At 41.8% G+C, this 12195-nt stretch overlaps 1 protein-coding gene across 1 annotated transcript in view; it reads left to right on the top strand.

Moving 5' to 3' along the window:
* The window catches only part of MGA (MAX dimerization protein MGA), a 2673741-nt gene that overhangs the window by 2096597 nt on the left and 564949 nt on the right, over positions 1-12195 (top strand). The window contains exon 17 of the mRNA XM_044060555.1: positions 7863-7993. Within this exon, the coding sequence (XP_043916490.1) occupies positions 7863-7993 (131 nt within the window). The remainder of the gene's footprint in view (positions 1-7862; positions 7994-12195) is intronic.

Below are 12195 nucleotides of genomic sequence, written 5' to 3'. Positions count from 1 at the left end.
AGAGGCCTGCTACCACAACAAGGGATTCCCTTTCACTCAACCCCCCTGCCGCCCAAACCCTGACAAAAGACGCATCAGACTATGCATGGGGGGCTCACATGACAGGCAAATGCATTCAAGGCAAATGGAGCCCAAGACAAATGCATCTGCATATCAATCGGAAAGAAATGTTAGCTGTACAGAATGCGCTGACAGCCTTCAAATACCTTATCTTTCCAGGACAACTGTTGATAAAGACAGACAACACCACAGTTATGTGGTACATAAACAAGCAGGGGGAAACTCATTCCTACCCACTCTGCAGGTTAGCCATGGTTCTGTGGAACACAGCCTTGAGCAATCAAATGCACTTGCAAGCTCAATTGCTGCCAGGCAAACTAAATTCACTGGCTGACGACTTAAGCAGAAATCTAATGGACCAACATGAGTAGAAACTGGAACCCAAATCATTCAAGCTTCTGATCGACAGGTGGGGGGCACCAGAGGTGGACCTCTTTGCCTCCCCCCAGAACCATCAACTGAGCAAATTTTGCACCAGAACTCCCCACAGCCAAGCATGGAAAGTGGATGTCCTGTCCTTTACATGGGAAAATCTCTCAATCTATGCCTTTCCCCTTCTGCCCCTCCTCTCGAAAGTACTACTCAAGGTCAAACAGGACAAGCCAAGGACAATCCTGATTGCACCAGACTGGCCACTGCAGCACTGGTACCTACTTTTACGTAGTCTGACAGTAGTGCCACCTGGCACCTGCCTCAGACCCCTTCCCTGCTGTCCCAGCAGGAGGGCCAGATTTTGCATCCTCAGCTGCAAACCCTGAACCTAGCAGCCTGGCTCATCCCCTGAATACATCACCAGCAACCCTCAGCAAACAGGTGGTGGATATCATCCTTGAGGTCAGGAGGCCTAGCACTAGGAAATCCTATTCAGAAAAATGGAAAAGATACTGTTCATGGAGCCAGTCTCAGGAAAACAACACAACCGTGCTCACCTTACCTCAAATCCTAGATTATCTAGAAGAACTGCTCCACAAAGGCCTATTCTTCTCTTCAATTAAGATTCACGCCTCTGCCATCTCACCTCATTACAATACTGAGCCACCCTTCTTCTCTCACCATCTGGTCAGTTCCTAAGAAGATCTAACAACTTAAGACCCCTGAAGAGAGCTCCCACTCCAGCCTGGGACCATAACTTTGTACTAGAGAAGCTCACCCCCCCCCCCCTTGAGCCTCCTGCTACAGCGGAGTTAAAATTCCTCTCTTGGAAAACAGCCTTACTTCTAGCCATCACCTCAGCAAGAAGAGTGTCTGAGTTGCAGGCCCTTATGGCTGTGGAACCCTTCATTATCTTCCATGCGGACAGGGTTTCCCTCAGGACTAACCCATCATTTGTGCCCAAGGTGGAACCAATACATCCATTTACCAACCTTCTTCCCTAATCCTCAGAATAAAGGGGAAAGGATCCTGCACTTCTCGGATGTGCACAGGCAGCTTAGTTTCTACCTTGACAGGACTAAACCTTTCAGAAAATCTGACCAGCTGCTAGTCAGCTTTGCTACAGGTGCAGAGGGCAAGGTCATTTCAAAGCAAACCATTTCCAAATGGATAGCACACTGCATCCATTTCTGCTACAAACACCATGGAAAACATACCCCACAGGGGATCAGAACCCATTCCACTAGGGCTACTTCAACTTTTACAGCATTTCTCAGGGGAGACCTGACCATGAACATCCTGGAAGCTGCAACCTGAAGTTCTGTACACACCTTCACCAAGCATTACCACTTGCCTATTTGCTACAGCAGTCTTACAAGGCCTGCTATACAGCCCTTATACTTCTTGACTGCCTCCACCCTTCCTCAGCTTTGGGAATCTACCCAAGTGTGATGACTACAACAGTGAAACACGAAAAACATAGTACAGTTGTGTACGCTTACCATAAATGTAGATGTTCAAGTGTATTCACTGTTGCAGTCCTGGTTAGCCTCCCTCCAGCCCCCAGACTTTTCTGTACATTCTACCTATCCTCTTTTTTGGCTGTATTTTATGGCAGTGGTATTTACTTTTTACTGGAGGTGTTCCACACTATGTAATTGCTTCCTATTTTGGGGGCTCCTGACATCTGCGGAAGGAAAAACTGATGTAATGGCATCGGCTGCTTGTTTTATACCCCTGATGTCATGGAAGAAGTGACAGCATCCAACGCAGAAATCCCAAGACTCTGGTATTCGGGCCGACTGAGGGCTACCTGCAGGCAGATAACCCAAGTGTGATGACTGCAACAGTGAATACACTCGGAACGTCTACATTTAGGGTGAGTGTACACAACTGTACTTTCTCTGCTTTACCATTTTTCCTTTCTACTGTCCTAAGTGTTTTACCAAAAGCTGCTGCGATTGTTTTTTTTGTAGAATGAGAGGAGTTCAGATCTTTCTTTATCTGAATGACCTTCTCATTCAGGATTTCTCCTTCTTAACCTTGCTTCAGCACCTTCATTATACTTGTTTGTCTCTTGCAAAGTCTGCAGTTTACAATAAACTTCCAGAAGTCAGCCCTGGTTCCTTCTCAGGCTCATGTGTTTCTCTGTTGCAGGCTGCAGACCATCCCTGTTCTGGCCGCCTTGCCTCCTGCCAAGGCTCTATTCTGATTGCCTTTTTTCTGTCACATCTTCCTCTGGTTTCAGTTATGGGCAGATTGTTTTTCCGGGGTGTAGGATTCATGGCCTCCACCATTCCTATGGTACCTCTAGCCAGCCTCCATATGAGAAAACCACAGTGGCTCCTAAAGTCAGTATGGCTCCAACACTGTAATCCTCTAGATTTTTCAGTCCCTCTTCTTCCATGCCTCAAACTCATGTCATTGTTGAATTCATCAGGCGTCTCTCAACTTGGGACTTCCTTTTCAGCCCCTAGTTCTTGTTGAACTTTTTTCTGATGCTTTAGACATGGGGTGGGGAGCCTCTTTCGTCCCCTCAGGGTCCACAATCTCTGGCCTCCTCATCAGAGGTCAGACCATATCAGTGTCAAGGAGATAAGAGCTTTCTCCTTTTTGCGTTCAGCCCTTTCATTCTCTCTTTCTTCCAGGGCCTCTCAAAATCTTTACAGACAATACCACAGTGATGTGGTACGTCAACGAACAAGGGGGAACAAGGTCCTACCTTCTTTTTTCAGGCTGACTCTTCAAGTTTGAGATCTAGCTGTCCAGTTAAGTGACTCTTCAGGTTGTATATATTCCTTCAGAGCAGAATGTAGTAGCAGTCTCTGAGCAGGTCCGTACTAAAGCCTCATGAATGAATGCTTCACAGAGATGTGTTTCTGGACACTATCCATCAGTGGGTACTCCTCAGGGTAGGTCTTTTTGCCTCCCCTTTGAACTGACAACTTCCTCTTTTTTTACACCAGAATCCCAATCCCAAGTCCTCTGTCCTGAAAGGTAGGCCCCTTCTCATTTTCCTGGAAGGGGATGTTTCTGTACACCTTTCCTTCCCCTTCCTCTCATTCCGAGGGTCCTGCTCAAGATAGAGTAAGACTTGCCTAACATTTTGTTGGTGACTTCCTTTTGACCCAGACAGCATTGGTTTTCCCCCTTCCTCTGCACTTAGCCTAGGGAATTCACCACAAGTTACCTCATAGGGTAGACCTGCTTACAAAGCATCCATCCTCACTTGTCCACTTTTCAACTGACATTGTGGGTAGTAGGATTTTTATTCCTTTTAGGCACCTTTTTTTCCTGAGGACATACTTCTGGTTCTGCAGGAGGCTAGGAAATACTCTGTATCCAAATGGAAGAGATTTTCTGTTTGGTGCCTTACTTATGACCAGGATCCACTTTCTGTGTAGATCCCTCCTCTGGTTCTCTCTTATTTTTGTGAATTGCTTCTTGCTGAGTTGGCGTATTCTTCATTTGAAGTTCACCTTTCAGCTATTTTTGCTAGTCTTCCATTAACTCCTCCCTAAGTTTGAGGTCAAACAATTTCTTAAAGGTGTCCTTCTTATCAGACCTCCCAAGAAGTCTATTTTGTCTTCCTGGGACCTTAATTTTGTTTTTGAAAAATTGACCCAGGCTCCTTTTGAGCCTGCAGCTTCAGCTTTTTTAACAGCATTGTACATGGAAGACTGTTCTTTTGGCCCTTTCTTCCGCTAAGAGAGCATCTGAACTCTGGGCTTTTATGGTTGTTCCTCCTTTTTTATTCGTTCATAGGGACATTGCATCACTTCATAGTAATCCTCCATTTATGCCCAAGAAGGTTAATGAATTTTCTGTTTATCAGTCTATTAGTTTGCCCTCAATTTTCCTGCTCTGCATTGTGCTAGTGAGAAGGTTCTTCACACCTTAAATTTTGCATAGGCAGCACAGATATGTGGATAAGACTAAGGCCATTCACAAGCCTGAGCAGCCTTTTGTTTCTTTTCATCCCAGATCTCTGGGTTTGGCTGTTTCTAAGCAAATCATTTCTTCATGGTTCTCTCCCTAGGACCATTTCCTTTTGTTACCCCTTTCATGGGAAACATCTTTCTGCTTCTTTAAAATCACATTCTACCCGGGCTGTGGCTTCTTTGGGGATTTTTTTTTTCTCAAAGGATTGGATACCATTTTCATCTTTGATGTTGCTATTTAGAACTCTTTCCATACCTTTAGTAAATGTTACAAATTGGATGTTGTTTCCAGAACAACAGCTGACTTTGCCAGAGCTATCCTGCTTGTCTTTCTTGAGGGCTGTTTTGGGCCTTTTTCCTCCTTAATTTTGTCTTGAACTTTTGAACTCTTCCTTTAGTCAAGAATACTGCAACAGTGATATGGAAGGCCACAATACAGTTGTGTAAAATCTTACCATAACAGTAGATGTTCTTCTCTTCACTGATGCATTATTCACTCCCTCCCTCCTTCACTTTCATAGGTTCATAGATAAGTACTAGGCTAGCTGCTCTTGTGGACCATTTTAAGCCTAGCACAATTACCCCATGTAGGAATCGAACCCTGCACCTTGTGCTTGTAAGGTAAACACCTTAGCCATTATGCCAAACTGTACTATTTTCCTTTTTCTTCTTGTGGATGCACATGTTCCTCTTCCTTCCTAGGGCTGTTGTTCCTCCTGGGGCTTTTTAATTCTGAGTTATGTACTTCCATACATCACCTTTATGCCCTACGCCTTGAGTGGGGAGCATGTGTGTGACATACATCTATAACAACCTAAGTCTTTGGTATATATTGCAAGAGTATGGACCACCGTTGGCAGGAAATCCATTTAGTAAAGAATACTACAGCAGTGAAGAAAAGGACATCTTTGGTTGTTAAGATTTTACACACCTGTACTTTTTGCTGGTAAAACTCAGTACTCTGAGAAAGCCACTTAGATAAGGTCAGTTTGGAGAATCTGCACCTGCCTGTTTTTAAACAAAGTTACAAAAAGCAGTGAATCTTTTCTACTAGACTTTGTTCTTTCAGGGTAAAATGCAAGAAATATTTAATTTTGTTTGAAACAAATCCAGGTGAGTTAAATCTATAGCTCAGGTTGTACTCTATAGCCACCGCAGGCATTTTCTTTAGGTTTGAGGAGCATTAGGTCGTAATCATTCTTCCATCTTCAGCACATTGAGGACAGATAGAAGATGGAGGGAGAATGGCAAACTTGTAACTAATACAGGGATCTATCTAGCCCAGTTAATTTCCAAGGGATTATCTTCAAGATTCTGAGTAGTTATTCTGCAACTGTACTCTCTCATTATCAAATTCATCATTGAATACACGTCCACTTTGGTATGTACAAATCCAAGCATATCACTCGATTAGAAAGGCCATGAAGATTTCTAACCAAGACTGTTAAAGGTCTTACATTATTCAGCTAGATTAACATGGTTCTCCTTATATCCAATAGCCTAGCCTACTGATTGCTGCAAGATTACCTGTGTCCTCTTTTTGAGCCGAGAAAGAGATGGGCTATTTGACCCCTTATGTTTTTCACAAAAACAGTGGCTGTCCAGACACCCACACTAAAAACTTAAATCCACACCAACAAGTATACAAGACTATTGTGAGAGAGATGTTCCTAACTTAGCATATCCCTAGCCTATGGAGTAAGTTGCACTATAGGTTAAACAGAGTACTACTTTGGCTACCTTTAAGGCTAGTATTGATGACTGGATGGATAGACACAAATTTACAACAGGGTTTCATATAGTGCCCTGTTCATTTTGGGAGGTGAGCACTACTAAGTTCTTGAAAAGGATGGCAAAGGACTTTTAAGTATGTCTGCTTAACAGTGCATGTGGCTAGTCATCTTATAGTCCCCATGGTCATATGTTCCTTTGTATAGGAGGGACTTAGTTTCCTATGTGTAATGTATACTGAGATTGCACTTTTTCCTTTGTAACTAGAGCATGATGCTATTTTTAAAAAGCTCTCATGTTTTAGAAACTGCCTAGTGTACCTTGTCTACTCAGATGCAGATAAATCCCTATTGCTGGGACCAATTTAGACAAGGCTCAGTCGTCTTCTCCTTTCGGCTTTTCCCATTATGGGTCATCACAGTGGAACAACAGTCCACAGAATAATTGGTAGTGGAGTTTATGGTGTGAAGTTGCCAGCCCAGCACCCGACCTTCCCACCAAAGGCACACACACACACACACACACACACACACACACACACACACACACACACACACACACACACACACACACACACACACACACACACACTGGGCCAATTTAGTGTGTCCAGTCCACCTGCTTTCTCTCTGGAATGTGGGAGGAAACCCATCCGACCACAGGGAGGACATACAGACTAAACACAGAAGGCACCGCAGCCAAGAATCGAACTGGAGAACCTCTTGCTGTGAGGCGGCAACACTAACTAGTGCACCACCGTGGATGCCCAAAGCTCGTTCACCAGTAGTTGTTTTTAATTGGAGCCTAATTTAGGGGTATGGCATTATCACCATAATCTCATAACTTTGTCATCTGATTTGTAGTTTGAACTCAGTAGTGCATAATTATCCTTGATTGAGAATTTTAAAAATTAGATGGAAAAAGGAAAAGTTGCCCTTTCACTGACTGGTAGCTGTTTTCAGTGTCCTAACCGGTGGCATTCGTGTTTGTTATCATTGGGAAGAACACATCTATATATTTGGTTGATTGCTTTTTGTATTGTTTGAGGTTTTGTACTAGAGTGGAATGCAGTTAAAAAAGTCAGTGTTCCAGTTTGGGTATTAATACATTTTTGGCTTCGGCTTTGCAGGTTGTCGGTGTTGGCAGTTTGAGTCGGGTAAGGTGAAGATGCTTGGCTAAGTCATGATGATACTAGTTCTTGTAGGGATAATGACATAACAACCAGTCTGTGTTCGTTACAGTAAATGAATACATTTCATTTATTATTAGAGAATTTCTGAACAGGTTAGTCAGTTGACAAAGGCCCACCTTTTCCAACCTTCACCAAAATGTAAGAGAAAAAAAAAAAGAAAAAAAAAAGATATATCTGCCGTACTCCTGTCAGCTTCTGAACAAAAATTCAGATGAAATGTGGTTATGTGTGACACAGAATGATCCTAATCATTTGAAGATCCTTCTCTTATGACATAGGTGTCATCCAGGTATTCACTCCGCATATCAGGATGATTGTGAGCTTAAGTTCTTTACACCAGGGGTGCGCTTTGGCCATTATCCCTCATTTGATGATTACTGTAGCCATTGCTTGTTCAGAGTTGCTTGGCAAAACAGGTTTTTCCACTTATTTTTTGATTATAAAGAGCTGACTTCATTACTCTTCTAACCGTAACGCACAGGGTATTTTATGGTGTGTCATGAAAATTTCTTTCTGCAAGAGCAGAATTTTCAAACTCGACTGCAATTTTCTTTTTTCTGTTGCAGGATGAGTCAGATTCCATTGATGAAGATGAGGATGATGATGAGCATGTAGACATTGAAACTGTTGAGGAACTTACTGAAAAAATTAATATTGCCCGTCTGAAAGCCAGAGCAGTCCAAGTCAAGAGAAACAAGTAAGCACTACACTCTGTTTTCAGGAACTGGAAGTAGTGCCACCTTTTTTTTCGTAGTTTGATGCAGTATGCTTGCATGTGTCACATTTTATATTACTTAATATAACATACTAGTATTTACAGTATTATTGCAGTTTATGTATATTGTGTCTTGTTGCACGCATCTGTATTATAAGAAGGAACACTTAAAATGTCGAACACATCTTTATAGACACGTTTAAAGCGAACGCTGTTATAAGCAAAAGCTGACAAAGTTGAAACCAACATACTCAAAATATATTAGTTGTCCAACACCAATCCTCCACTGCTGCATTGAACATGAACTGCAAACACAGTAAATTTCACTTGTAACGAACACCCTAAATGTATGCTACAATCCTTCCTGTTTGTAAAGTAAATGAAGTAACCATACCACTTGCCAACAGTAAGTCTCCAAAATTACACTTGAACAAAACGGAACTTTCCTGAAACACAGACCAGTTAACACACACACACTAATTTTTCTCTAATTTTTGAAGGGGGTCTGTGCCCCCCTACACCCCCTCCTAATTATATATACCAACTCCGAGATCGCACTAAAATTAAGGTAAACATGCATAATTCATAATGTACACATCTTTATTTCACTGCTACATTTGCGTGCATTGGCCAACTATGACATTTCGAACTTAACCTTTTAGATCTTTAAAGCTTTCGCTTATAACAGCATTCGCTTAAAAGGTGTCAACAAACTGGTGCTCAACATTTTAAGTGTTCGTTCTTATAATATAGACCCTTGTTGCACATATATGTATGTGTGCATACGCATAATGGTATGCAAAAAGGAAATGTTATGAGTTATCATAGTAAGATTAATTTGTATTAAGTGTTACAGACAAGTATTTGAAACTTCTGTGTGTACTTTGCAAGCTTTGTTTTTTTTTTCTTGACAAGTTTATTACTCTTGAAATAGACTTTTTATAGGTTTGTATAACCCTGTATCGCATAAACAAACTGATTAGACCTAGGTAATTGGTATTTTAATGCAATGTTGAAACAGTGGCCAACAGTGCACCCTCTAATCTCTAAAAGTACTCATAACACAGCTGTGGTATTTACAGTGGTTTGTTGGTACTGCTTCACCACCTTTTTCATGGCTTAGTGTCTGGCATGCACATTTTAGGTTGATGTTCTGAAGGTGCAAGTTTCTTATTGATAACAGGTATTGGTATGGTAGTTGTGGCATTTACAGTGTTTTGTCTGTACTAGTTCAACAATTTCAGTGGCTTACTATCTCGCATGTACATCTTAGCTTGATGTACTGAAGGTACGAGTCTCAATTCCCATTGGTTTACACTCTTAGTAACTTGAGGAGTACTGCATTCCTGAAGTCCTCTCCTGATGGTGTTCAGGTAACATTTTACCTGTTCCAGTGCTGCTTGTTCTATATGAAAAGCAATGCCATGCTACTTGTCTCTGAAGAGAGGGAGACTGTTTTTAACAGTTGCCATCATAAGTCTAAATTTTCTCTTTGTTTGTTGCAAATTTCTAAATGTGTGCCTTATATTTAATTTCTTTGACATGTTTAAGTTCTTTTCTTTTGCTGTCCTTGAGTAGCTTCCCAAGTCTGTTGTATGCAATTGACCTTCTGTCTTAAAACAAAGCTATAAAAATCTTTTACAGGGGGTCATCACAGGCAGCTGTTTGCGCATTTTGTCTGAGTAACAGGAAAAAAATGAATTATTTACAGAAAAAAACATTGAAAATGAAATGAGTTTGGTTTACTTTGCTACTTAGTTATATATACACGAATTACCATTAATTTGTGAGTAGGTAAATGGTGAACATTTGGTTTTGCGCTGCCATGGTATCTTTTAAATGCTTTCATAAGTTTTGAACTGACAAGAAGAGGAGACATGGTTAAGGATTGAATAGAATATTGTCATCATTCTAAGAAGTCAGTTTCATATTTGATCTGTTGTAAGTGGTAACAGGTTTGACAAAACCCTCTGTATTCTTGGTGTAAAGAATAAACTGAGTGTTTTTTTTTTCAGAAATGAGGAGTGTGTCAATAACAGGGACTTTAGATATGGAAGCTGACTAATGAGGGACATATTTTGGTAAGTAAGGGAGACTATAAGAGGTTGTGTTCTATTCTGTAACTGGCTTGAGAAGCAGTCTGCCAGGTTTAAGGAAAGGAGTATTATCCAGTAGTTGAGCCCGATTCAGGAAGAGCAGTTTAGTTTCTATTTTTTTGTTGCAGGTCAGTCTTCATCTTTGGTTATCATAGGGATTGTAGGAGCATGACAGTATAGTGTACATGCAGTTAGTCATTTACCTTTTCAAGGTCCACTCTGTAACCAGGAATCTCTTGTCGACTGGCCTAAAACAGTACAGTGTCCCGGAGTTACTGCTGCATGGCATTTGTTTCCCATGTTTGCAGAGCAACAGCTGTGTGAATGTAGTACTAATGTTCCATTGAATAAATTCAGGTGGGCACAGGAGATTACTGAGAATGTTGTTTTGTGATTTCCATAGACAGGAATTAAGAAACAAGTTTGACAAGTACTTGGAATGGGACTGGGAGGTCTGCATATTTGTATGTATACAATGGTATCCCTAAGTGACTTTGATCTCTAGTATGTATTGAGCTGTATACTGCCAAGTGTCAAGAGGTTGGGAAGAAACTTGCGTCTAGATCAGAGGTCACAATTCACAGCCAGAATGGATTACTGTGTGCAGGTGAGAAGAGAGCAGCTACCTCAGGTGAAGCAGTTCAGATATCTTGGTGTCTTTGTCATGTTTGAGAGTAGAGGTTTTCAGCCATTTGATGAGCAGGTGAGCGTATTTGTGGCAGAATTGCAGGCATTGTATTAGATTATGGAAGAGAAGTGACAACCAAGTCTTGGGATACAGCTTTCAATTTGCTCTTCAGATTCTGTGTCCATTCTCAGCTGTGGTAACGAGGTTTAAATGATGCCCAAAAAGATGAGATTGTAGATATAGAAAACAGAAATGAGGTTCATTTGTTGAACTTCTTTCCATGACACTCATTAACTTGCCCACCCGAGATGAGGTGTTGAGTAATAGCTACTGCTCTTTCAGGTAAAAACAAGGCAGTTGAGTTGCTCCTACCATGTAGTTATTAATGTTTGATGGATTAGAACATGACATCTTCCAGTTTGCCTTTTCACATTGCCGCTGTCTTAATCCTGACCCAAAGCAAGGTATTAGGGGTGCCTGGGTGTCATCGTAATAATAAGGAATAAGTTGAGAGCTGCTTGATGGTTATGCCACATATTTGGTCAGGAATGATATACTCAACATGGCTCACAGACCACATGAGGGCCAGTACATTCAACTGTGGATGGTTAAAAATAAATTTAAATAAATGTGTAAGGTAGTTTTACTGGAGGTGTAACCTGCAGGTCAAATTGCATTAAACAATGGGAGTCACATAAAGTAAACTACACATGACAGGCATAGATAGATAAAGCCCTGTCTATGTCCCAGGTGACTGAAGATGAGTTAGCTGCATGTGGGAGAGGAGTGGATTGATGCAGGTTTGCTAGCTGGCCTCATGGTGGGGTAGGGGTGCATTCTTCCACACTGAACCATGTGTGTATTACTTGTCATGTGTAGTGGGGGTAAGGCTACAAAAAGAAAAAGAATTGAAAAACCTCTGCCCCTCTCAGTTGGCTTTCCTACAGTGTATGGGAAACAAAGGGAGGGGAGTTGTCTGATGATCAGCAGGGGGAAAAATGCAAACAATGGATGTTCTTCGTATTTCACTGTTGCAGTCATCATCTGTGGGTTATCCCTGCTGTGGTAGCCCTCGGCCAGCCCACCCGGAACATACATATGAGAGTAGCTTTTGCATTTCTGAACTATCACGTTTCTAGGGGGGTGCATTCCTATTCATCTGAGTCATCATGCAGGCAACAATGAAGGTTGCTTGCACCCATGCTGGTATCCTGGTAACTCTTTTCTGTAGCCCGACTCCACCCCCTGTGGTGAATTGAGCACATGTTTCATTACAGGGGCCATCTATGCCTGTCTACAATATTTGTATGGTTTCTTTCTCATGTGGTGGCAAGGGCTAGTGTTACTGGCCTGGATGGCCACAGTCCATGTCCTTTTCTCCACTGGGTACCTGCTGTCTATAAATCCACTACTTCCATTTGAATTGGTCACAGTCAAGACAGGTGGGGACTACTACCCCC

The sequence above is a fragment of the Protopterus annectens genome, chromosome 2.part0 (genome assembly GCF_019279795.1).
Source record: "Protopterus annectens isolate FY-2018-M chromosome 2.part0, PAN1.0, whole genome shotgun sequence".
Lineage (NCBI taxonomy): Eukaryota > Metazoa > Chordata > Ceratodontiformes > Protopteridae > Protopterus > Protopterus annectens.
Note: the sequence above shows the minus strand (reverse complement) of the source record. Positions and strands in the feature narration are given on the sequence as shown.